The 24,959-nt window shown below is 38.6% G+C and overlaps 13 protein-coding genes across 13 annotated transcripts; 7 read left to right on the forward strand and 6 right to left on the reverse strand.

Moving 5' to 3' along the window:
- Window positions 1–1,327: 1,327 nt before the first annotated feature.
- On the forward strand, window positions 1,328–2,316 carry RO3G_10925 (uncharacterized protein; the record flags this gene model as incomplete). Its single annotated transcript, XM_067665509.1, has 2 exons — window positions 1,328–2,161; window positions 2,218–2,316. The coding sequence occupies 2 exons, from the start codon at window positions 1,328–1,330 to the stop codon at window positions 2,314–2,316; spliced, it is 933 nt and encodes a 310-aa protein (XP_067521610.1).
- A 137-nt stretch (window positions 2,317–2,453) lies between these two features.
- On the reverse strand, window positions 2,454–3,545 carry RO3G_10926 (uncharacterized protein; the record flags this gene model as incomplete). Its single annotated transcript, XM_067665510.1, has 1 exon — window positions 2,454–3,545. The coding sequence occupies one exon, from the start codon at window positions 3,543–3,545 to the stop codon at window positions 2,454–2,456; it is 1,092 nt and encodes a 363-aa protein (XP_067521611.1).
- Window positions 3,546–4,699: 1,154 nt separating this feature from the next.
- Window positions 4,700–5,778, reverse strand: RO3G_10927 (uncharacterized protein; the record flags this gene model as incomplete). The annotated part of the gene is made up of 3 exons (XM_067665511.1): window positions 4,700–5,150; window positions 5,222–5,342; window positions 5,406–5,778. 3 exons carry the CDS (start codon window positions 5,776–5,778, stop codon window positions 4,700–4,702), a joined length of 945 nt encoding a protein of 314 aa, XP_067521612.1.
- A 362-nt stretch (window positions 5,779–6,140) lies between these two features.
- On the forward strand, window positions 6,141–8,454 carry RO3G_10928 (uncharacterized protein; the record flags this gene model as incomplete). The annotated part of the gene is made up of 3 exons (XM_067665512.1): window positions 6,141–6,406; window positions 6,470–6,773; window positions 6,829–8,454. 3 exons carry the CDS (start codon window positions 6,141–6,143, stop codon window positions 8,452–8,454), a joined length of 2,196 nt encoding a protein of 731 aa, XP_067521613.1.
- Window positions 8,455–9,079: 625 nt separating this feature from the next.
- On the reverse strand, window positions 9,080–11,104 carry RO3G_10929 (heat shock 70 kDa protein 2; the record flags this gene model as incomplete). Its single annotated transcript, XM_067665513.1, has 4 exons — window positions 9,080–10,392; window positions 10,442–10,627; window positions 10,684–10,994; window positions 11,058–11,104. 4 exons carry the CDS (start codon window positions 11,102–11,104, stop codon window positions 9,080–9,082), a joined length of 1,857 nt encoding a protein of 618 aa, XP_067521614.1.
- A 151-nt stretch (window positions 11,105–11,255) lies between these two features.
- RO3G_10930 (3-deoxy-7-phosphoheptulonate synthase) lies at window positions 11,256–12,813 on the reverse strand (the record flags this gene model as incomplete). The annotated part of the gene is made up of 9 exons (XM_067665514.1): window positions 11,256–11,407; window positions 11,461–11,536; window positions 11,601–11,896; window positions 11,952–12,072; window positions 12,123–12,164; window positions 12,212–12,263; window positions 12,330–12,459; window positions 12,511–12,726; window positions 12,783–12,813. The coding sequence occupies 9 exons, from the start codon at window positions 12,811–12,813 to the stop codon at window positions 11,256–11,258; spliced, it is 1,116 nt and encodes a 371-aa protein (XP_067521615.1).
- A 720-nt stretch (window positions 12,814–13,533) lies between these two features.
- On the forward strand, window positions 13,534–14,018 carry RO3G_10931 (uncharacterized protein; the record flags this gene model as incomplete). The annotated part of the gene is made up of 2 exons (XM_067665515.1): window positions 13,534–13,890; window positions 13,944–14,018. 2 exons carry the CDS (start codon window positions 13,534–13,536, stop codon window positions 14,016–14,018), a joined length of 432 nt encoding a protein of 143 aa, XP_067521616.1.
- Window positions 14,019–14,559: 541 nt separating this feature from the next.
- RO3G_10932 (uncharacterized protein) lies at window positions 14,560–15,219 on the forward strand (the record flags this gene model as incomplete). The annotated part of the gene is made up of 3 exons (XM_067665516.1): window positions 14,560–14,698; window positions 14,757–14,961; window positions 15,027–15,219. The coding sequence occupies 3 exons, from the start codon at window positions 14,560–14,562 to the stop codon at window positions 15,217–15,219; spliced, it is 537 nt and encodes a 178-aa protein (XP_067521617.1).
- Window positions 15,220–15,599: 380 nt separating this feature from the next.
- Window positions 15,600–16,145, forward strand: RO3G_10933 (uncharacterized protein; the record flags this gene model as incomplete). Its single annotated transcript, XM_067665517.1, has 3 exons — window positions 15,600–15,762; window positions 15,819–15,874; window positions 15,924–16,145. 3 exons carry the CDS (start codon window positions 15,600–15,602, stop codon window positions 16,143–16,145), a joined length of 441 nt encoding a protein of 146 aa, XP_067521618.1.
- Window positions 16,146–16,439: 294 nt separating this feature from the next.
- Window positions 16,440–18,306, reverse strand: RO3G_10934 (uncharacterized protein; the record flags this gene model as incomplete). Its single annotated transcript, XM_067665518.1, has 4 exons — window positions 16,440–17,138; window positions 17,184–17,451; window positions 17,501–18,104; window positions 18,162–18,306. 4 exons carry the CDS (start codon window positions 18,304–18,306, stop codon window positions 16,440–16,442), a joined length of 1,716 nt encoding a protein of 571 aa, XP_067521619.1.
- Window positions 18,307–18,708: 402 nt separating this feature from the next.
- Window positions 18,709–20,672, reverse strand: RO3G_10935 (uncharacterized protein; the record flags this gene model as incomplete). The annotated part of the gene is made up of 3 exons (XM_067665519.1): window positions 18,709–20,328; window positions 20,388–20,549; window positions 20,598–20,672. The coding sequence occupies 3 exons, from the start codon at window positions 20,670–20,672 to the stop codon at window positions 18,709–18,711; spliced, it is 1,857 nt and encodes a 618-aa protein (XP_067521620.1).
- Window positions 20,673–21,931: 1,259 nt separating this feature from the next.
- RO3G_10936 (uncharacterized protein) lies at window positions 21,932–22,206 on the forward strand (the record flags this gene model as incomplete). Its single annotated transcript, XM_067665520.1, has 2 exons — window positions 21,932–21,977; window positions 22,094–22,206. The coding sequence occupies 2 exons, from the start codon at window positions 21,932–21,934 to the stop codon at window positions 22,204–22,206; spliced, it is 159 nt and encodes a 52-aa protein (XP_067521621.1).
- Window positions 22,207–22,838: 632 nt separating this feature from the next.
- Window positions 22,839–24,722, forward strand: RO3G_10937 (uncharacterized protein; the record flags this gene model as incomplete). The annotated part of the gene is made up of 3 exons (XM_067665521.1): window positions 22,839–23,160; window positions 23,208–23,825; window positions 23,878–24,722. The coding sequence occupies 3 exons, from the start codon at window positions 22,839–22,841 to the stop codon at window positions 24,720–24,722; spliced, it is 1,785 nt and encodes a 594-aa protein (XP_067521622.1).
- Between the last annotated feature and the right edge of the window lie 237 nt (window positions 24,723–24,959).

The raw sequence follows: 24,959 nt of genomic DNA on the forward strand, positions 1-24,959 counted from the left end.
GCTCTTCTATTCTATTATTGGCAAGTATTGGTTTGTGTGGTTCAACAATCTTAATTCTTCCTTTTGCTATACTTTTATTTGCATTACCCCTCACACTTTCTTTTGATTTTGTTCTTGGTAGGCGTATCATTCTTATTTTGGTGTTATTTATGTTATTTGTGTTGAGAACTGAGCTGGTTGATTGACTTGGACGATTGCTTGACCAAGACCTTTTTGGAATTATTTCTAAGGTTGCAATTAAGAAACGAAAAAAAAAGAGTTATTAAACGTGTTAAAGCCAAGGAAATACTTTAACAATACCAACAAAGTCATTAGTCAATCTGAAAGCATCATCTTTTAATAAAGTAGTTTCATGAATGGATGAAGACATAATATCAGGACAATTCAAGTGAGCTTCAGCGGTATTCATAATTGGAAAGAATGAATCAGTCGGAGACAAAGTGATTTTTTGTATCTCTTGCAGTGTATCTAATGTTGCACTTCTCAGAATGCCAGCATGACTGAAACCTTCTTATCTATAGGATCAAGCCATGCTTAAAATTAGGATAGCAGCAACAGCAGAAACAAAAAGATAAGCCACGACTCTAAATAAATATATGCTCAAGGACTCTCAAACTTGACCAATAAGACAATCATTCACGAATGTGCATGTGACATTAGAATGCAAAACAGAGAGAATCAATTCTGTTCCTGAACAATGAATACAGATCAAGTTATAATTATCATTCGTGCGATAATGCGTTACAAAAAGGCACTTTGTAGTCTATAGCATAAATGGATGGTGTACTTATTAAGTCATCCTTGTTTGCTTTTGTTTCAATAAATATTATATTTAAAGGCCTGAATGTGTTGACAAGAAATAAAAGGAAGCATTGAAATCTTTATGGACAGAGAATATAAAGGGTTGAAACATCTAAACTCATTAGTAATCAACGATACAATGCATTTTATATTTCTCTAAAGTAACACAAAATCAATTTTAAGATTTTGTGTGCAATCTACTTCAACAATAAACATGTTTTGAAACTTCACTAGACAAAATAACCAGTTAAAAATACAAAAAAAAAAAAATTGGTTAATAATACCAAGTGTAGACCTAAAGAATTGGTGTTTATTGTGATGTAGAAGAATAGTTTGTGAAAATATAAAAGTTGATTTGAAAAGATAGGATGCTTTTATAAGGAAAAAGAATAGAACAGATACATTCGTTGTACAAGCAGCTTGATTTATATTTTGAAAACGAGTTGAAAAAACTGATCTGATTACTTGCTTAAAAAAAAAAAAAAAACATTTTTGTTTGTTTTTTTTTTATTCTTTTTTTAGAATCATGTCTTCAGAGTCACCTATAACACAGGTACCTGAACCAGAAAATAATGACGAAGAACTTATTTATCAAATTCCAGAACAAGAGCAATTACAAGATGAGTTTGACGAGTTTGATAATCACCATGGCATTCCACAAAAACTAAAACTCGACCTAAGAGGTACTCGTTTAGAACTTGATCGAGATACACTTGTCAATTTACCAGAAAGTTTATTGATTGCCATGTTTCCGAATGGGCTTGTCTTGGCAAGACCTACAGAAGATTATGACGAAGAGGAGGATTACGACGGCTTCTCTAGTCATTCAGCAGGTGTAGACGAACAGATCAACCTGGTTGACTTTGATCCCGCTTGTTTAAATTATGTACTTGAATTTTATTCTTACGCAGCCGAGATACGAGACAGGAACCAGCAAGATGCCGATCTTCAACAGCTCTTGACGACATCAGCAGCGACATCACCCGTTTATTACACACTCTTGACAAAGCAACCCATCATTGTCTTGCGTGAAGAGTTGGAATATTTCTGTCTTCCCACACAAAAGAAGCAAGACGTCAAACATCTCAAGTTGACTTCGGGCCATTACTTGAAGGAGCAAAACCTTATTTTTGATGCCTTACAAAAGAATATTTCAAGAGAGAGCAATGTGGCAGAACAGCATTTGATTGACATGTTGTGTGATGCAGGCTTTCAAAGAGATGATCGGTGGGGATACCGTGAGATGGAGCCGATGCGAACCACGATTGTGAGTATGGCCATGGTCTTGTTGAAAACAATCGGGCCTGATAATCATATGGCGACGGCTCAAAAGCTCTTTTTGTTTTGGAGAAAGCCCGCGGTAAGTTTGGATGTTGATCTACCTCATGCAACCGATTGAATTTTTATTTCTTGTAGAGAAAATGTTGGTGGGATGGGAATTCAGTCGAATTAGAAGGAGAATCCATCCGGTTATGGGCCAGGAGAACCTGGACATTAGAGCTTGCGTTAGTCTAGCTTCTTTATACCAAAAATAACTATCAAAAAAGAGTCTTTCTTTTCTCATCCTTTCTTTTCAACTTGTCATCCCTTCCTTTGTGTACCAATAGTTACCCTCTCATTTTTTTTTATAATAAAATTGACAAATCATTTTTTTATAAATTTATTGAAAGATTATCATCATCCATCAAATCACGATAGATCAAGAGATCAAAGTCTTCTTCGTCTTCATCGCTTTGACACTGCATTGGGACAGGGGGTAACTCTGCAGTAAAATAATGGCTGGTGATAGCTTCTGGGTAATTCCTTCCACTGAATACATTTTTAGGATAATGTCTGGCTGGATGGATGGTAGAGCAAGTGCTACTGCAACTACTGCTGCTGCTTCGACGACTTAATGCACTATTGTCGCTGCTACTTCGACTCATGCTGATGCTGCGAATGGCTCTTTCGGTATAGGGATCCGTTGGATGTAATTTGGGATATACATTGCGAGGTGAAGAGGGTGTGGTCAGTACGGGTAAACGACCCGAGGTAGGTGGCGTGGGCAATAGGTCATCTATTTCAGGTATTCTTGTCATCATCACCGTTGGACTCAGAGGGTGGCCGGGTTCATCTGAGGTCAACGTTTTCTTTCGCGGTCGTCTAGGAGGCGGAGAAAGACTCAGGCTGGGTTCGGGTGATGCAGGTCCCAGAGAGGGTGAGCCCATATAATAAAGTTGTGCGGTTGAACTGACTTCATTAGAGCCTTCTAGTTTCATTCGCTCTAGCTTATTGGCAAGATCTGTATCGATAGGCTTGAGACTTTTGTTATTACTGCCAGCAGTTTTTGTTGAAGGTGATCTTTCTTCTAATTTATGGTTATTCAAGTTTTGATCGGATACACATTTTCTCAAAGGAGAGGACTTGCCAACAGAGCACTGTGTTTTGATGATATCTTTAGGAACGGGGGAATTAAACAATTTGGTGGAGGTTGGCTTTTGATGAGGTTGGCTTTCTACAGTATAGTTGGCTGGAGAACTAGGGGACTCTTTTGAGATAGAACTCAAATGGATAGGAATTCTAATCTGCACTTTATTATGACCCAGATCAAATGTAACATCCAATTGATGGTAGACGGCAATTAAAGGTGATTCTATTCCATATATAACACCATCTTGAGGCAAGTTTTGCATCAAAAGCAGTGGCAAAGCATTGTCTGATTGGTTATCTATGTAATTATAGACATAAGGCCCAAGGTAGTTCATTGTTTTTGATAGTGGCTGTGGTTTTTCTCCCTTCTTTTCAGTTTCAATCTTTGATAAATTTCGCACTCTATTTTGGTCTGTTTATCAATAAATTTTTGGAAATTTTTGGCTGTTTTTAAATTCTGTACCTGTAAACTTCGGTTTGAACAAGGTGTGTGCAAATGTGGTTAATTAATACACCTTTAAAGCAAGAGTACTTGATAGATAGAGGAAAGTATTCTTGTCCAGCACAGACTACTCTAGGGATCTCTATTTCACAATAAAACTTATCTGGTGATGTATGCTTGTAAACTTTTGTATTTATCAGCACAGCTGATTGAGGCGAGGCAACCAAGTGTCTGTGAATAGTAATAGGATGCTCTACAGTGAAAGATCGACCAACGCCTAGGGATATTTTAAGCTCTAGATAATATTGAATTCTGCATCGTTCTGTTTTAAGAGTACGCGGGTATAGATTTGGGATATCCAACTCCCACGGGAAGGTATGTTGACCCGCGTTGAGCGTTATTGTTTTTTCAACTATCTTTGTTTTTAATTTCGGTAGCACACTTGCAGTGATAGTAAAGGTCTGCAAGTCACTTGAACGAGTATAGGCTGCTTGAGATTTTCCTTTGAACTTTAAAGTGATGGACTTTATCTTTACTGCTTTATTTAGTGCTAATAAAATATTCCCATTGAGATTTTTCCCTTTATTTGTAGCTGATTTCTTTATTTGTCCAATGAATTCCAATTCGTCTGTACAAGGCTCAACCTTGACAAACTGAAAGCCTTCTTTCATAATAATTTTTTTTGCAATAAACAACGATGAGGAAAAAAAAGAAAAAGAAAAATGCCTCAGGAAAAAAAAAGATTAAAAGTTTAAATGAGTTGTACAAATTGTAACTATTGTTGCTGAGAATTAAAAGCTTTCGGATGCTTCTTCTTTTGTAGCTTATAGAATTGAGCTCACACATTCATCTATTGGACAGCATGATCCCCGCTTTCGAACACTTTACAGGTCAAAGCTGCAAAGCATTGAACAATACGAGATGGACAACATGTGCAAACGCGATTCAAAAGGAGATTGTGTGACACGAAATGAAACATTAAAATGTACAAGTGCACTTTATTCGTGTAACAAAGCTACTGCATGACTGTGTAAAAAATTTCTCGTTTTATCGCATCCAAGAAGTAAGCGCGTATCTTGGTTTTTTAGAAGCCATGACTTCATGGTCAACGACACCGCTCAGGAAGAGCAATATCTTTCCTAACTGTGGTTTCACTAATCGATCAGCGCCTACGGGCATCCCGTGTTTATCAAGACGGCCGTAGATTTTTAGTTCTCCACCATCGCCAGATGTCCAACCTGGATTTAGATAAAGCACGGCTGTAACACGTCTTTGGTCCGTATCCTCAGGATCATCTGTTGGAAGAGCATCCCGATGTCTTTCGTAGTGCGCGCCATTAGGATGATAATAGGCCAGTTGAAATTCTGTTCTTCCATTCAACCGAATCATGTTAGAAATATCATGATGAAACGGTCCCTGAAGAAATTCCAAGACTTTTTGAAGATAAGGCGGAGGCGTGGTAGATACGTGATTATCTAGATTATTTTGAGGATCAAGCCTAAAATAAATTACTTTTTATACGCAAAAAAAAAAAAAAAAAAAAAAGTTTAAATTTTATCCTAAACTTACCAGACAATAGCATCATCTCGAGCAGTAACATCTCTAAAAGGGTCGTCGGAATTTTCTTTGACTCGACTTGCTGGTACAAGCACATTATTTTCACGTAAATTCTTTGCTTCTTCATAAGCGCCTTTTTTCGAATTAAAAGAAAGTTATATTTCTGAATTCTTATAAACAAAAGAATGGTTTTAACCTTTTAATATATCCAAGTCAATTAATCCTTCAAGTTCAACCCAACCTTTGCCATAAAGCGCTTCAACGTCTTCAGCTGTCAAACATTGAAGGTCCCAAGTATTGCTTTTATGTTGATACTCTGTTGTATTTAATTCGTGATAGAATAGTCTTTGTGAGATTGTAAGAGCGTCTTCTTGTTGGTCCAAATATTTTAGCAATTCAGCTTCAGTAATCTCTTCAATCACTTCTTCCTCTTCTTCATAGTCCTCTGGGTTGTATTCAAAGTCAGAAGGTAAATCGCTTTTGTCATCAGGAAATTCAGGTAAATCACTGGCATCAGTAGCAGCCAGTCGAAGAAGACGATCTTCCAAAGTTTGTTGTTCGTTTGACATGTCTTTTATTCACTAAAACCTAAAAGAAATTGTTCTATTTTTTTTTTTTTCCACAATGCGTGACAGCTGAGAATTTACCTTTAAAAAAAGCATCGGAGCAAGATCCAAACACGCGTCCTTCCCTCCATTCCCACTGTACGAAATCAATCAATTCGTACCAGTCCATTGGGACGAATAGGTTGCTATAGCACATGATTTCCTTCTTTATCAACATCCATCGCCCGTCCTTAAACTCATCTCTTTTTTAAAAAGACTTCCTTACTCATAAAAAGTAAAATTTGTGGCTTGTGTCTTTCCCAAAAAAATTAGATTTTTTTTTTCTTCGTCTCATATTGTTTCTTTCACCTATTCACACAGACAAAATGCCCGGTCTCGATTTGAACAATCTTCCTGAAAGAATAGAAGACATCAACTTTGATGATATTTATGAAAAGCACCATGTGCCTCTTGAGACTGACTTTGACACCATCGTCGTTGTCGATGGCGCCCCTATTGTCGATGAAGCTAAAGAAGGAAAACTTATTACTGTTTTAACAAAACTTTTCGCAAAGGGTGCTGGTGAAATCAAAGAAAACGGTATTTGGATGCCAATGACACCTAATGAAGAAGGAAAAAAGACCAGTTCAGGGTAAATATTAAAATCAAAGCTTTCTTTTTTTTATACATTCTAAAAAACTTGATGTTTCTATAGTTATCTCTTTATCGATTTTGTTTCAGCTGAATCTGCTCATGCCGCAGTAAAGAATTTGGATGGACACAAACTGAGTAAAAGTGTTACCTTAAGCGTCAACAAGTTTACAGATGTCGAAAAATACAGTGACATGAATGAAGAATATGTTGAACCCACTATTGAACCATTTGTTCCTAAAGAACACTTTAAGAGTTTCTTGATGGATCCTCTTGCTCGTGACCAATTTGTTTTATACAAGGGCGATGATGTATCTGTATTTTGGAACAGAAAGGGCGATTCACCTGAACACGTTTACTCTAGAACTGTAGGTTTCATATTTATTTCCATGTATACCACCATTGACAAAAATGATTGAATAGAACTGGACTGAAACATATGTTCAATGGTCACCTAAAGGTTCTTACCTTTCCACTTTCCACACTCAAGGTATCGCTCTCTGGGGTGGTCCTTCTTGGGAAAAGATTGTGCGTTTCGTTCATCCTGGTGTCAAGTTGATCGATTTCTCTCCCAACGAACGATACCTTGTCACTTGGTCTAACGAGCCCATCAATTTGGCCAGATTACCTGAATCAGGCCACCCTTATTCTGATTATGATGAAGGAAACCAAGTCGCCATCTGGGATGTCAAGACTGGCAATCTCCTTCGTACGTTCCCTCTTGTCCAAACCTCTGAAGAACAAAAGACTGTCCGCTGGCCTATGTTCAAATGGTCTGCCTCTGAAAAACACTTTGCTCGTGTTATTCCTGGTCAACAATTATCTGTTTATGAAGCACCTTCTATGGGCTTGGTCGGCAAGAAGAGTATCAAAATCCCTGGTATTGTCGACTTTGAATGGTCACCTTCAAAAGGTGATGCTTCTGACCCCAAGATTTATCAAAAGGAAGAAGTCTTGGCTTACTGGACTCCTGAAGTGGGTAACCAACCTGCTCGTGTCAGCATGATCGGTGTTCCCTCCAAGGAAACAGTTGCTACCAAGACCTTGTTCAATGTGTCTGAGTGTAAATTGTACTGGCAAAACCAAGGTCACTACTTGGCTGTCAAGGCTGATCGTCATACAAAGACCAAGAAGTCTACCTTTGCCAACATTGAAATCTTTGATGTCAGCCAAAAGGGTGTTCCTGTTGAAACCATCGAGTTGAAGGATCCTATGCTTGCTTTTGCTTGGGAACCTTATGGATACCGTTTCGCTACTATCACTACCAGTGATCCTAACTTTGGTGCTACCCCTGCTCACGGTCAAGGTCCTGTCACCATCAAGACCGACGTCAAGTTTTTCCACCTTGATACCTCCAAGAAGAGTTCCTCTGGCTTCAGATTGATGAAGACACTTGAAAAGAAGACATGCAACCACTTGTTCTGGTCTCCTAAGGGTCACAACATTGTCTTGGCCACTTTGCGTTCTTCCAGCAGTTCAGATCTCGAATTTTACGATCTTGATTTCGAGCCTCTCTCTGGTGATAAGAAGGACAAGAAGAAACCTGGTGCCTCTGTTCAATTGCTGTCTACTCAAGAACACTATGGTGTCAGTGATGTCGAGTGGGATCCTTCTGGTCGTTATGTTGTCACTGGTTCCAGCATGTGGCGTAACTCTGCTGACCATGGTTTCTGTGTTTGGGACTTCAAGGGTCAACTCTCATTCAAGCAAAACATTGAAAACTTTAAACAGTTGTTGTGGAGACCTCGTCCCGAAAGCTTGTTGTCTGAAGAGGAAAAGAAGAAGATCAAGAAGAATCTTCGTCAATACTCTAAGCAATTCGATGAAGAAGATCTTGCTATGGGTGATGCTACAGCTGCCAAACTTCGTGCTGAACGTAAGAAGGCTCTTGAAGAATGGTATGCTTGGAGAAAGAGCACCGAGCGTGCTCTCAATGAGGAACGTGAGGCCTTGGGCAAGCAACTCAAGTTGGCTGATGAAGGAGAATCAGAAGAAATTGAAGAATGGGTCGAAGAAGTCATTGAAGAAACTGAAGAAATTGTTGGTTAAACTATCTAATAATATTTTCATTAATAAATTATACAGTCAACATGAGACTTTTTTTTTGTTCAATAATTCAAGGAATTGAAAGATGTAACCCCAAAAAATATATAAAAAATGTGCATTCATGACAGATATTTTGAAGAAACAGGATGCTGTCTTTTCATTTTGAATAGATATGGTCCATACTACGATATTGTTCAAAACAAAGATTATGAATTCTTTGCAGTTCATCAGCGCTTTTCAATCATGAGACAGGCTTTAGCATTGGCCACTTTCTATTATGATTGCAAGAACAGTATAAACAAACTATAGAAATAAAAACAAGTGCAACCCAACTTTATAACAGTTTTAAAGTGTTTAACAAAGAAATCCCCTCTTTTTGTACTTGCAGTGTCCATAGCCATGATATCAACCTCTGTACTCGAATATGTTATGCTTATATGAACCCTTTTCCGTGGAAAACGTAAAAGCATGGTTCCGGAAAAAAAAAAAAAAAAAAAAAAAAAAAAAAAAAAAAAGTTACTTTCATTAATAGAGCAAAATTTATTAATTATACTTTTTACACAAAAAACAAAGAGAGGATCGACCTTTTCTATTCATTCTTTAAACTACAGATTCTTTATAAAAAAATTTAACGACGTTGAGAGTAGACATGAGCGAAAGCACGGGTAGTAGCACGCTTCAACTTGGATTGAGCGGCCTTGAGGTCATCAGCTTGAGCATCGTCAGCGGTGAGTTCCATCAATTCCATGGCTTCAGCGAGAGCAGTTTCAATGGCTTCACGGTCACCACGACGGAGCTTCATGTTGACGTTAGGGTCAGAGATGTTGTTCTCAACTTGGTAGACGTAAGATTCAAGATCTTGCTTGGCTTGTACAACGGCTTCACGTTGCTTGTCAGATTCAGCATTCTTTTCAGCATCTTGAACCATACGTTCGATATCAGCAGCAGAGAGACGAGTAGAGTTGGAGATGGTGACATCAGCCTTGCGACCAGTGGTCTTGTCTTGAGCAGTGACCTTCAAGATACCATTGGCATCCAAGTCAAAGGTACAGAGAAGTTCAGGGGTACCACGGGGAGCAGGGATAAGACCAGAGAGAGAGAACTCACCGAGAAGGTTGTTTTCCTTGGTCATCAAACGTTCACCTTCGTAGACAGGGAAAGTGACAGTGGTTTGGTTGTCAGCAGCAGTGGTGAAAACCTTGGACTTTTGACAAGGGATGGGGGAGTTACGGGGGACGACAACAGCCATGATACCACCTTGCATTTCAACACCAAGAGAAAGAGGGACAACATCCAACAAGAGGAGGTCTTGGGTCTTTTCGTTACCGGCTTGGTTGGTAAGGACAGCGGCTTGGACAGCAGCACCGTAGGCAACAGCTTCATCAGGGTTGATGGACTTGTTCAATTCCTTACCGCCAAAGACGTCTTGGAGAAGAGATTGGATCTTGGGGATACGAGTAGAACCACCAACAAGAACGATTTCATCAACCTTCTTCTTGTCAATCTTGGCATCCTTCAAAACACGTTCAACGGGTTCGATGGTACCTTGGAAGGCAGCAGAGTTGATTTCTTCAAACTTGGCACGAGTGATGTTGGATTGGAAATCAACACCGTCGAAGAGAGAGTCGACTTCGACAGTGGTTTGGGTCAAAGAAGACAAGGTACGCTTGGCACGTTCAGAGGCAGAACGGAGACGACGGAGAGCACGAGCATCGCTGGTGATATCCTTCTTGTGCTTACGCTTGATTTCTTGGACAAAGTGGTTGACAAGAGTGTTATCGAAATCTTCACCACCCAAGTGAGTGTTACCAGCAGTGGCCTTGACAGCAAAGACACCACCAGAGATGGTCAAGAGGGAAACATCAAAGGTTCCTCCACCCAAATCGTAGATGAGAACGTTACGTTCGGTCTTGTCGTTGGCATCCAAACCGTAAGCAATGGCTAAACACATCGTTAACTTTACTCTCTCTTCATATCCTGAATGACTTACCAGCAGCGGTGGGTTCGTTGATGATACGGAGGACTTCGAGACCAGCGATGGTACCAGCATCCTTGGTAGCTTGACGTTGACTGTCATTGAAGTAGGCAGGGACAGTGACAACGGCCTTGGAAACCTTCTTACCGAGCTTGGCTTCAGCAATTTCCTTCATCTTGATAAGAACCATGGAAGAGATTTCTATCCAGGTACATCAATATAAACTTTCCTCTTTCTTTTAAAAAATGACAATATACCTTGGGGAGAGTAGGTCTTGGTTTCACCTTCGAATTCAACTTGAATAAAAGGATTTTCATTTTGTTCAACAAGGGTGAAAGGCCAGTTCTTCATGTCAGCCTTGACGTCGGCATCATCGAAACGACGACCGATAAGACGCTTAGCATCAAAAACGGTGTTCTTGGGGTTCATGGCAGCTTGGTTCTTGGCAGCATCACCAACAAGACGCTCGCTTTCAGAGAAAGCAACGTAAGAGGGAGTAGTACGGTTACCTTGTTCGTTGGCAATGATTTCAACACGTTCAGATTCCCAAACACCAACACATGAGTAACTAAAGATCGTTTATGTTAAGCAAAACGTTTCCTCCTTATACAAGACGGTTGAAGATATTTACGTAGTTCCCAAATCGATACCAATGGCACCTTCGTATTCGGCAGACATTTTAAGTTTTTTGTTAAAAAGGGGAAAAAAAGGAAGGAAGAATTGACTGGCAAACTTTCAAATTTTATTTTATGTCCTGCGATCTCCGCTTTTTCGAAAATTTTTTCTAGGTTGTGGCTTTTTTATATTTGATATTCCGATAAAAATTTATTTATTGTTGAGCTCTGGCAACACGTCTGGCACGTACACCAGCACGAAGGTTATCCAATGTCTTTACAGTATCTTCCCAGCTGATACAAGCATCGGTAATAGATTGGCCATAAGTTAATCTGTGAGGACCTTCATTAGGAACATCTTGGCGACCTATATAAGCCAAAAAGTATATTGAGCTAAAGCACAGCGCATCGATATTTTACCTTCCACTAAATTTGATTCAATCATGACACCAACAATATTATCTCCTGTAACACTTGGTTTCTCTAATTGTTCAACCTAAAGAAAAAGATTAAACTAAAAGCAATACGACATATATCAAGACAAAAAAAAACACACGTACAAGAGACTGTGCAACCAATGGTTGACGTTTGTGATCTTTACAAGAGTTACCATGACTACAATCAACCATGACAACAGGAGCCAATTTCAATTTTGAAAGTTCTTGAGCTGTCTTTTTGATTGAATCCACATCATAATTTGTTCCACTTTTACCACCACGAAGAATGACATGACAGGCATCATTGCCTTCTGTTTGAACAATAGCAGATAAACCTTGCTTTGTCACGGATAAAAAGTGATGACCGTTGCTAGCAGCTCGAATGGCATCATAAGCAACACCATTGGAACCGTCCGTACCTGAAATAAAAGCCGTGAGTCAGACAGGTGAAGAAGCTTTTTGTGTGTAACAAACCGTTTTTGAATCCGACAGGACAAGATAATCCAGAGGCCAATTCACGATGGATTTGTGATTCAGTGGTTCTTGCGCCAATGGCGCCCCATGAAACAAGATCGCCTGTGTATTGAGGAGAGATCTAGGTGGGTAAGTAAAAAAAAAAAAAAGGTCTGGTCTTTTTATACTCACAGTATCCAAGAATTCACAACCGGTTGGGATACCCATTTCATTCTATCAAAACAATGAGAGGCTATACTTTGATCTTTTTGCTTTCTTACAATGTCTAACAACAGCTGTCGAGCAATACGAAGGCCCTTGTTGATCTCATAACTGTCCAACAAATGTCAGTCTTTGACATTAAACAGTCTTAATCGCCTTGTTTTTTTTTTTCTTTACCTGTTGTTCATAAAAGGATCGTTGATCAAGCCTTTCCAACCTACAGTTGTTCTTGGCTTTTCAAAGTAAACACGCATGATAACCAAAAGATCTTCTTTTGCGGTTTCGCTGTATTCAATTAAACGAGTAGCTTAAAAGGAAAATCAGTAACATAACCAAATGCACACTATAAAATACCAACCGTATTCCTTTGCGGCTTGCACATCGTGAATAGAACAAGGTCCAACGACGACCATGAGTCGGTCATCAGTACCTTTGATTATATTTTCAGCAGCTTTTCTTCCTTCAAGAATTGTCTGGGCAGCCTTTAATGTGAGTGGAATATCTTCCATTAAAATCTGAGGTGGAATGAGAGGTTTGATGCCTTTGATACGCTTGTCATCGAGTTCGTTTAAAGCTTTAGATTATCATGAGTACTCGTAAAGACTTTTATGTTTCATTTCAATATTCTACCTTCAGTAATAAGTGTACGTGAGTGAGACATCTTTGAAATAGTGTGTATAAGCAGAAAAGAAGAAAAAATGAAAAATAAAAATTTTGACTTTTCTATTTAGTTATTCTGACTCACATTGTTATAATCTTGTATGCCATATCCGGGTAGTGACTTAATTTTGTGTTCCCCCCTGTCTTACTTTAGATTAAGGATGTAAAACTGTCCATATAAAAGATATGAGGAAGTTGTATACAAAAGCAGATCTAAATGAATAAGACAGAGGTCTTTGTACATTGAATAAGCCTTTTGACATCATACAATGCAAAATGATTTAAAAGATCACTTGTTTAAAATGCAAAGGACGAATGATGGCATCTTTTTAACCCTAATTCTTCTTCGTTCTCTTTACTCTATTTGGAGGCTTTTCTTTACATAAAAAGGCTTGATTTTATTTCAACACCCATTCTGTCCCGGTAACTCCGTGTCAATGCACCCATGATACACTCAGACAGATGAGTTGTATAAATACAAGACTTTATCATTTTATAATGTTTATAAAAAAGAATAAAAAAAAGATCCTTTTCATTAGAATGTTATTCAATTGCGTACACAATAGATGTCAGTACTTGAAACACCACACTTGAAATGCCACTCACATAAAAAAGAAAAGAACGTCATTGAGATAAAAAAAAAAAATGAAACAAGGACCCACTTTAGCACAAAAAAATTTTTCTTTTTTTTTTTTTTTTCTTTTTTTCTTTTACATAAAAGATGGTTAAATTAGAAGAAGTCTCTGCTGAACAATACGAACAACAAGAAGTTTTAAGTGAAGAAGATTACTCTGATTTTTCTGACGATGAAGATTTTGACGATGAAGACGAATCACTTTTAGACAGAATCACTGCTTTAAAGGACATCATTCCTCTTAAGCACAGAAATAGAATCTCTTCCAGTGTATCCACTTTAACTTCTTGGTCAAAGACTGGGGCCACTTTTGTTGGAAAGAGCGCATGGGTCATTACTACTTCTATGTTTTTGTTAGTATTGCCTTTGGCTTTGGAAATTGAAAAAGAACAAGCATTGGTTGCCTATGAAAAAGAAGCCATGCAACAACAAGGAACACAGCAGGTAAAATACTGAGTCATTGTACGCGCTAGAATATATTAATCAATGTCAAATAGATGTTGAATGCAGGAAATCCTTATGGACAACCTCAACAACAGCAACAGCAACAAATCAGAGCCCCTGGTTTCTAGAATGTGAACTTTGTATATTTTCTTTTATTATTATCTTTTTGGCTTGTACAAATAAAAATACACACACATGTACACGTTGCCTTTCTCCCTTTTCTTCAAACATGTAAAAGGCTTTAAAACTCCGTTAACTTATATAAACAAACAACCTTCTTTTTCTTTTTCCTTCTTTTTCTCTCCTTTCTTTACCTTGCAAAAAAAAAAAAAAGAGGGAAATACATAAACCAAAAAAGAAATTCTCTTATAAACAAAGCAACTCTTTTATTATTTTCAGCAACTACTTTTATTTTTTTTAAACCTCCCCTTTAAAGAATCCCACACTTTTTTTTATTACTGTTTTAAGGGCGTTTTCACTGGTAAGAAAGAGATAGATAGAATAGGATGAAAACTAACAACAATCCCTCAGAAGAAACGCCTTCAAAGTAGAACTAACAGCACTGGATAAAAACACCGTCCTCTTTCTTTACGCTTCAAGCACCATCTTTTCCAAGGCCACAAAAAAAAGGAATATAAATAATACTAATCGTATTTATAAGAAAAGTCCATGATTATTGCAAACACAGTCAAAAAGGAAACTTATATTCCTTTACAACCACTAACATCTTCTAACCAATTTAATCAACAAGAACCACCAAAGGAACCCAACAGTATTGATCATGTCTCTATTCATCCTCGTGCAAGAGGTATACATACACGCACGTTTTTTGAAGTTGTGTATCAATATTGAATGATTTATGATAGGTCAAAATGACATGATAACACAGGTATTTGGTGAAACAAATGTATTAAATACAAAAGTAAATGAATCTCTATCGATTACCCTTTCTGCTTCTACTATCTCAAATCTCACTTGTGAAGCCTTCATTCTTAACCAAACTGTATTTCTTAGCTCTCCCTTTGCAGGTACAGGTTTGCTCGATTGGGCGGATGGTGAATTTCAATCATGGTATAACCAAAATAGGAAATTTATATTTCTTCTTTTTCTAATATTTTTTTTTTTTTGTAAACCAGCATCACTCACTTGATTGAACTTGCAGAAGAAAAGACAGGTTGTACTGCTCTCGTTGTCATACTTGATCGCAGTCTATTTAAAGATTCCTTGAGTACTATGCTTCGTGCTTTTATGTATTTGGGATTTGAAATGATTGACCCAGCAGTGTATGGTCAAGAACCTGGCTATATTCTTGTAGGTTATGAACTCTAATAAACATTTTACCGATCATGCAATCCTTTTCCCGCTCTTCCCGTCCTTTTTTAGATCTGTTTTTTGTTGCATGAATTCAAACACTTGTCTTCTTTCTTTCCTTTGGTTATTTATCAAAACCTATGTTCTGAAAGGGTTTGAAAACACACAAAGTTTCCTTTGGAACATACCCATCGCAAATGAGGGGTTTTATTCCCCCTTTTTAAGCTTTTTTGGTTTCTCATTTGAACCTATCAAAGCATAATCAAAGAACGAATAGGATGCATAGTAAGCATTCGATATGATATGTTTCACTTCAAAGAAAGCATTGATCTTATCTCGCCATTCAGTATAAAAAGACCCTCCCCAATTTGATATTCATTCTTATTATTATTCACAAAATGAAATTCTATCTCTCAACGCTCTATCTGGTCGCTCTCTTCTTCTGCTCTGTTGCTGCTTCACCATTGAATCTGTTCAATGTCAAGCTTGAAAACATCGATGATTTCCAAGTTGCAAAAATGTATATTCAAGATTCTATAAAGAAAGATAGTAGCACTGGAGGTAAGTAGAAGGGATACGCTAGTTTTGGGTGATGATCATTGACGGTGTGGTATTAGATATTATTTATCCTCAAGACAATGTGACATGGCATGTAGGCGAAAATGTCAATGTGGTAAGTTATTTTATTATTTTGAAGTCTCTGATTTTAATGTGTTTGTTAGACATTCAGAGAAGCTAATTACAATGCCAATGAAACTGTCTCTATATTTATCTTTGGTCAGACCGATATCTTGGCAGGTGGCCCAATCAGCCAACTTGTATTCCCTTTTACTGTCCCCAAAAGTGCCTATACTGGACCAAACACTACCGCTCTTTTACTGGCCGTCAGACGTATAAACCTGTACTTGCAATCGGTTGATGCTGTTGTTCTTCATGTCGTTTAATTTATTAATAAAAAGTTTAATTATTCTATCAACATTGCTACCAAGAAAACCCTTTCAAAATCAGTTTTTATCTGAACAAACCATCTAGCCAGTCGCTCTTACTTTTTAATGATGTATTGGGCACTTGTAAAAAATTGTTTTGAATAAAATCAGATAGTTTTTCATATATTTAATGCTTTTTAGAAGAAAAAGGAAATGTACAAAGCAAATAATAAAGATAAAAAAAATGTGTGAGGAGGGGGGAGGGTATAATACAGTAATGATAAATAATGAATATAGGATTTACAGGCAAAATCAATAAGAACCAGTTCCCAAATAACTCCAGAAACCTCTTGATGTACCACGCATCATGTCATGAATATAAACTAAATTCCTCGACATTTCTTTTATACTCCAAAAGCCAATACGCTTCAATCGTCGGTTACGTTCTTGCTGGTCCAAGGTCAAATCGACAAATGCCTGACCCAGTTTTTCGCCTAATCTTTCTGCTAAAGTGGAATCATACAGTGACCATGATCCGTCAAAGTTGCTTAAATCCATGACCACACGTGTCTTGATAGGCACAATAGCCTTGTTTCGAGAAATATAGCCAACCACGGGCCTTACCATCGCACTATTCAAATAGCTTAATTCGGGCGTTTTCAATGGCACAGATGCCTTGGTTTCCTTGAAGCGATAATCCACATCCATCACAAACTTTTTACTATTCATGTCTTCTTGATCGTTCTTTTTCTTTTCTTCTCTCTGGCTACCACCACCCACAACCAATTCGCCTTTACCAGCTCCAAGGATCACAGGCTGAGGAAGATCAATGCTATCTGTAAGTTCATAAACCAGCTGGCGTAAAAGTTCTGTAGAATCTGCTTCAACTGCTTCTTGAGGAATATAAATATCGGCACAAACATCTACTGTGCCTGAAGTAATCCAACCCGGTGGTCCTTCTAAACCACGAAATAAATGATCGACCTTGACTCCATCAATTCTCAAACGAGACTATCTTATTCATCAATACCACCATCAACCCTCCTTTTCCTTTACCTTTCTCTTATAACCTTGCTTTTTCATATCATCATCCGTTAACACACCAAATCGTTCTGTCTCACCACCGATGACGACACCATTTGGATCTTGTTTGCTGAATGGATAATAATGGTAAATATCATGACTTCTAAATCCACGTTTGGGGGAATCAATATGCCATGACTGCTGAAGTACACTTTTTTCTAACTGAGGAGAATGAACACTGAAGAGACACTTGTCGAATGCTCCGGTGATGGTTGTTGCACAGAGCAAGTCATAAAAAAGCCTAATGTGTTTTTGTGTGAGAGAGAGAATAAGCAATGGAGACAGCTTACCATTGTTTACGAAATCGATCGAGTTGAGCATGAAAGATAGAAACGGGGTAAGGTCGAAAGCCGTTGGGTTGGTACACCGTCACCAGCAAATCTTCCACGGTCAACTTTTCCAATTCGAAATCACCCGGTGTGTATTGATGTCGAGCAGCCACAGGGTCGTAAGGCACGTCAGGGTCCCAACGGACATGCCGACGGTCCACCACGCCTCGTACGCCTTGCACATCCGCACTCTGGACCAACCCCTTGCCATCCAACCAGCGGATCAAACTCAGAGAGACCTCAACGCGGTCAATCATCAGATTATACCACATCCACTTCTTCAACACCTCATTCTCTCTTTCTTCCTCATCCAGCTCGACACCCGCCAACGGATCATCCTCACTCTCTTCCACTCCTTTTTCTTCCTCGGGTAGCGTCTGGCCCGTGCTCAAGAGAGCCGCATGGCGTTCGAATTTCTCAAGCTCAGATTGAGGCATGCGGTAGATGCGAACATTGTTGAATCGAATCTTGCCATCTTTCCAGTTGGGCACAATGGCTGATTCAAACACGACCGTGGCTCCCGTGGCCGATGTCAAATATTTACCAATACGATAAGCAGTCCACTCTACAAAAAAAAAGAAAGGGTGAGTGAAATTAGAGAAGGGAGGGAGGAGGAATTTACCTTGGAATTGAAGAGAATTCGCTGTCCAAAGGATCAAACTCACAAAACTCGTTGTTCCTACCAGCAACCAGACCGTGTGACCAAGAAAGAGCCAGGAGAACAAGGCCGTTGCATCATTCAGTGTCCAGGGTCTGATCTGTCGCATGAGTGGGTATTTGATACGAATCTTGAGTCTTTCAAGAAATCCGCGCGCTTGGGATAATAACTCGGCTTTGGTGACATGCGGTTGATTTCGTAAAGTGGAGGTATGATGGATATTTCTGACTTGCAACGACCATGCTGTGTTGTTTTTGCAAAGTGTTGTCATGCGTGTCTTGCTGGGTGCTGCAGCCAGGTCATGTCGACAGTGATTATTTAAATTCAAAGCAATGATGGGTGCTAATATAAAGTTCTTTCGCTTGGTGGTCTGAAAAATGAATTGTTGTTGTGATCGACTTAGCTGCTTTTTTATCAAGAAAGAAATAGACATGGATAAAAAAAAAAGTAGTAACAAAAAAAAATATATAGACAAAACAAGGGGTGTCCAATCTTGAATTTTTTTTTATTTTTATTTTCGCAGAATGTCGATCGAATGAGGTAATTCAATCCCCTCTGACTCGTTAATGATGATGACACTTATATTGTCATCTTCTTCTTCCTTTATAGAAGAAGCTTCAGATCCACTTCTTTCTCTTTGATTTACCTTGGGCGGTTGAAGTAGTAATAGTTTTTTGTTATTGGGTAATATAGGGTTACTTTGGCTTCGACGACGCATGACGCGTTCAAGATCGATGGATTTTTTTGGTGAATCACTTTTATCAATGACTAGCTTTGGGAAAGACACTGAGGGTATTTGAGTTTCATCATTTGTATCTGGGTTAGTATGGCTGTCTTCTTCATCGCTCTTGTTGGGTGAATGAATTGAGACCACGTTTGATATATTGGTGCTTGTGCTGCTATTGCTGGTTGTGCTGGTACTTGTAGAAGACGGTGTGAACAAGAGATTAGATAGGCTTCTGAAGCTTTCATTGATCCCTTTCATGGTCTTGGAGCTCGTCAGATGCGCAGGTAAAGACATTTTTCTTTCTTGCTGTTGCTGCTGCTGTTGTTGTTGAGGAGAAGAGCACCAAGCTAATTCAGACTCAAGATAGTCACGATAACACTCCAAACGCTGTAATTCGATCCGTTTATGTTTTATTCTTTCTCCAACCATGTCAGCAAATGAGATCAATCGGTCCTTGGTTGATTTCTGTACGGGTATGAGGACCATCAGGTTACGGCGTAATTGAAGCTCTCTGTCTAACAATCGGATTTGCTCCTCGATGCGATCTGACAATTCTTGTATTTTTTCTCTTGCCTCCTCTTGTCGCTTCTGTCGCTCGGTTTCATACCGTGTATCTGGAGGCTGTGCAACGTCATGGCCTCGTCTTCTAAATGATTTCACACCAACACCTGTCGTTTTCAGAGAAGCCGCATAATTAATCTTTAACATCCAATCATCCATCTCTTGATCACTACTGGCTCGTAGTAAGAATTGCTGTCCATCACCCAAGATGAGTCTGAATACATGAGGGTATTTTGTATAGTTTTCATCGTGAATACAAACAGCATAGGATAGAGAGATGATCTGAACGGGTTGTAGATGAACTTTTCTGGTAGACAGCAGGGCAGGTATCGTTCCGGAATCATTTGTATAAAAAGAGGTTGTGGATGTGATCGTGGCATTATTGAGACTCAAATTGGATGCGGATGCTGTCAAAGAAGAGACCGAGTGAGGCACACTGCTGTTTCTCCTCGGCGGTCTCTTGGCCATGCTTTCTTCTTCTTCAAGCCACGCTTGATAGGAAGACATGTCTGAAAAGAAGATGATCTGACTTCCACTTAAAATGATACCAAAGGGCCTCCAACTTCGAGCAGTTGCTCTTTTACCGCTTGGCAGTAAATCGTGCTTTCTGTCTAATATACCGGCTTTCGCCACTCGGATGGTGAATGTGTTGTTATTTGTATTGTCAGTGTTGTTTCCATGTCTACTTCTTACACCAGATAAACATAATGGTTTAGCAGTTAACAGAGAAAAGTGAATGTCCATAATAGGAATCGGTTTCAATATATTTCTTTTGTAATTGAAACTGTTTTCGGCTGGCATGAGTTGCTCTAATTTTGGTGCGAGATCAGCAAAGATAGGATTCTAGACAGAATAGATGAATCAATATCTGCTATTTAAATTAGATGTATATTTATATGTACAGATTGATTGGATGTCGTATTGCTATTATCACCAGATGGGTTTGTGGCGGTAGTTGAAGTATCACTTAATAATTTCGAAAACCATGAATTTGATCTTTCTGGTCGAGTGTTTATATCTTTTGCATACGTGAATTCTGATAAAACAATGTTGTCATACATAATCTAAATTGAATATTAGTTTATAAAAGATGACGCAACTAAAAGTTTTACGTCTAATATTTCAGCGGGTACACCTTCACCACCTTCAATAATCTTGGTTCTTCTTATGAAGGTATCTTTATCCATTTTTTGCTTTACATTCTTATTATGTGCGTCCGTATGTAACAATAATATTGAAAATGCAACAGCATATGCAACATCTATAGACACAACACTCTAAGCAAATCGTATTCATAAACAAATCCTCGCTCTCTCTCTCTCTCTCTCTTTCTTTTTCTCTTTCTCCTATTTTTTTCTTTCTTTCTTTTTCTACCTGGTTTATCTATCAGTGTCGGATTACATTCAAAATATCTTGCTGCAAAATCTTCCATGGCACGATCAATTTGTTGTGCTTCTTTTGGCAATCGTACTTTGGCCAACAGTTTTCTTTATAAAGTCAACAATTAACCCTCGTTTTTTTTCTCTTTATCATCTGACTTACCTTAAAGAAGCATCAATCGATTCTCCACAAAAATCGAATTGCTGCACTTGATATGTAAAATCGGCTTCCTCGCTAGGTCCTGCCATGCGTCTTTTTCTTCTATCAAACTAATGGTTGGTATTTACTTTTGAAAAAAAAGGGGGAGGGGATATAAAGCAACAGACGCAAGCTTTTTTTTTCTATTTTTTCTTTTTTTTAAAAAAAAGAGTAAAAGCAAAATAAAAAGGGAAAAAAGGGGAAAGAAAGAACGAGTGGCAATTTGTTGAAATGAAAATGCATTTTTTGAATCCCAGTCTAATGAGTTCATTATCGCGTGCACTAAAAAAAAAATCTTGACAGGTGAATGAATGAAAAGGATTTAATAGAAGCTTGAAATATAAAAAAGAGATGAATAATGAAATAAACTAGAAGTACACACGTCAATTTATTCAATGATTATCTTTGGTGGCATTGTTTTCTTTTTTCGATTGTAAAAGCCGATAAAGTCAAGCACGGTCTGATGCTTATATCCATCAAGTTCAAAAAGTGATCCATCTTATTTACTGAAGGGGAAATAGTACTATAGAAGTTGTTGATGACAGAATATGACTTCTCACATAAACTCACAAGTACTGACAAAAAGCTATGAAAGGGAGACAATTTACCTTTTAAATAGGAAACATGCTCTTTATTTCCAAGATAGATTTTAGAAATCAGCTTGCTATAACCGTATTTCGTTATTTAAATACAAAATAGATATTAGTGTGTCTACTGTAATCCATTCATCGAAACATGTCAATCATACTTTGTCATACAAATTATAACAATAGGCATAGATATAACACCAAAATTTAAAGGTATTCCAAGAAAGAGAGAGAGAAAGAGAGAGGTGCACATTTTAACATAAATGAGATGACTAGCAAAAATGGGTGGATCCTGTCTTTTACCAGGCGTAAACTCAAATTGGCCAAGTAAAGCCATCAGTCAAGATGACTGCTGTTTGTATAGAATAAAACTGTAGGGGTATCAACCCACTCGTTTTTGCCTGTGTTTTATAAAGTACTTGTCCAAAATATGTGTTTTAAAGCTACCCAAGAAGATGAAAAAATTAACTACCACATTGTTACCAAACAATTAAAAATTGCAGAAAGACACTTTTATACACTATTAAAATCTTTCCCAACAAATCGGAAAAGGTAATTTATGATTTCTGCATATTTGAATCCTTGTCAAAAAAAAGTTTCTAGTGGTTAAAATGTAAAGACCATGCAAATCTATTTCTTTCAAAATAAGAATATTTTTGATGCTTTGATTTAGTAACAATAAATGATGGAAATTATGAAAAAGAAGATGATTTGAACTGAATCCCTTTTGAGGTGAACGACTCAAATGCTTTTAAATGAACTTTTGATCCATCTCCTTGAAATATAAATGTTTATGGTTTAAAAATGATTGCTTTTTGATAGGAGCGCCCTTTTTGATGTAATTATATGCAACTTTATATTCTTTAATTCAAGTTCAGTTGATATCAAGCGTTAATTTACTTTCTACACTCTTCTTATCGTCGTGCTTAAATTACTATGAGTGAAATACAGACAGAGGGTCTAAACCAACCTATTCATCCACTGGATCAACTCACCGTGGACGAGATTGCTCGTGTTACTGCTATTGTTCATCAAGCCATGCCTAAAATTGACATTGTCTTCAACACGATCACACTAAAGGAACCAAGAAAGGAGCTTATGCTTTCTTTTCTTGGCTGGGACACGACCCAGCCTCGGGTGACGCATGTCGAACGAGAAGCGCTGGTGGTTGCCTTGGAAAAAAAAACAATGAGGTGTTTTGAAGGCACGATCTGTTTAAACCTAGGAAAGCTCACGGCTTGGAACCATGTGCCCGATGTCCAACCTATCCTGACGGTGGAAGACATGATTGATATTGAGGAAGTGATCTTGAAAAGTGACAAGGTTCGTCAAGAGTGTTCTGAACTTGGTATCGTCGACATGTCTTCTGTCTTTGCCGATCCTTGGGCTGTAGGTCGTCATCTTTCCTATCCTGGACGTGAGAAGAGACTGATGCAAGCCTTTGTCTATATGCGTACAAGTGAAGAAGACAATCAGTATGCTCATCCTTTGGATTTTGTTCCTATTGTTGGTAAGCGTTTTCTTTTTATGTGATGCACTTGATTGACTTGTACAAAGATGTCGGTCAAAGAAAAGTCATTTCGATCGATCGTATTCGACCTCGAGATTCGAAATTCACTCGTCCTACGATTCCCCAAACGTGTCACAACTACTTGCCTCGCTTTGTCGGTAAAGAAAGATACCGAAAGGATGTCAAGCCGATCGTCATTCAACAACCACAGGGTGTTTCCTTTAGCGTCACTGGTCATGAAATTGACTGGCAAAAGTGGAACATGCGTATCTCTATGAATTATCGAGAAGGGCTTGTGATCCACAACATTAGCTATCAAGACGGAGCAGAGAAGCGTCCTCTCTTTTATCGAATCTCTCTTTCTGAAATGGTTGTTCCCTATGCTGATCCTCAGCTCCCTCACTGTCGTAAACAGGCATTTGATGTAGGCGAGTATGGTCTTGGGTTCTGTACAAATTCTCTTGAACTGGGTTGTGATTGCCTTGGATCCATTTATTACTTTGATGCTGTCTTCAATGACCATCAAGGCAAACCTTATCAAGTACCTAATGCTGTCTGTCTTCACGAAGAAGATGCTGGCATCCTTTTTAAGCATACAGACTACAGAAACGGTAGGTCCCATACCGTTCGTTCTCGTCGTCTAGTGATCTCCCAAAACGTGACAGGTAAGCAACCTCCTTTTTTTTATATATTCTTGTGCACTAAGCAATTCTCTAGTGGCCAATTATGACTATGGTCTCTATTATTACTTTTATCAAGATGGTTCTTTTCAATATGAAGTAAAGGCCACGGGTGAGCTTAATACGCACGTCTTGGCCAAGGACGAAACACCAGGAGGCCACGGCACGATAGTTTCCCCTCAAATCAATGCTCAATACCACCAACACCTCTTTACTATACGTATTGATCCCATGCTAGATGGTACCCGCAACACGGTCGCCCAAGTCGATGTTGAGCCCTTGCCTTATCCAACCGGCCACCCCAACAACCTTTACGGCAATGGTTTTCAGACCAAGACGACTATTTTGAGCAATACCCTTGAGGGTAGGCAAGTGGCCAACGATCAAACGGGCCGGTTCTGGAAGATCATGAACGAGCATCGGATCCACCCCTACACCCAGACGCCTGTTGCTTGGAAGTTGACCTCGAATCACCAAACCCCGTTATTCGCCCGGGAGGATTCTGTCGTGGCTGAACGGGCTGGATTTGCGACGCGGACGATTTGGGTGACTCCCTATGACGAAACCCAGATGTTTCCTGGAGGGTTTTATTGTAATCAATCCAAAGGGGGAGAGGACACGATCGCCAGCTGGGTCAAGCCGGCGCATGACATTGTTCACAAGGACATTGTGGTCTGGTTTACTTTTGGCATCACGCACCTGCCTCGTGTAGAGGATTTTCCAATCATGTCTGTCGACGCCTGTGGATTTTCCATGAGACCCTGTAATTTTTTCATGGCCAATCCTGCTCTGGATGTACCCCCGACTGACAAAAAGACGAATCAATCTAAAAACGTACAGCAAAAGGATTCCAGAGGAGGCTGCTGTTCAGAAAAACTTTGATCTCTATTCATGTTTTCTAAAGATAGATAAACACCCTGTCAAGTTTTTTACATTTATTTTTTGTTTAAAAATAAATATCGGCATTAACAAATCAGATAATTGGGTTTGATAGATATACTCTAGTTTACATATCTATAAACTGGGTTTATCTACAATAAATAACATTATTTTTATCATGATTTTAGATTTAATTTACATTATAGACATGTTTGTACAACATGTTTCCACATAGGCCAC

The sequence above is a fragment of the Rhizopus delemar genome, genomic scaffold (genome assembly GCF_000149305.1).
Source record: "Rhizopus delemar RA 99-880 supercont3.8 genomic scaffold, whole genome shotgun sequence".
NCBI lineage: Eukaryota > Fungi > Mucoromycota > Mucoromycetes > Mucorales > Rhizopodaceae > Rhizopus > Rhizopus delemar.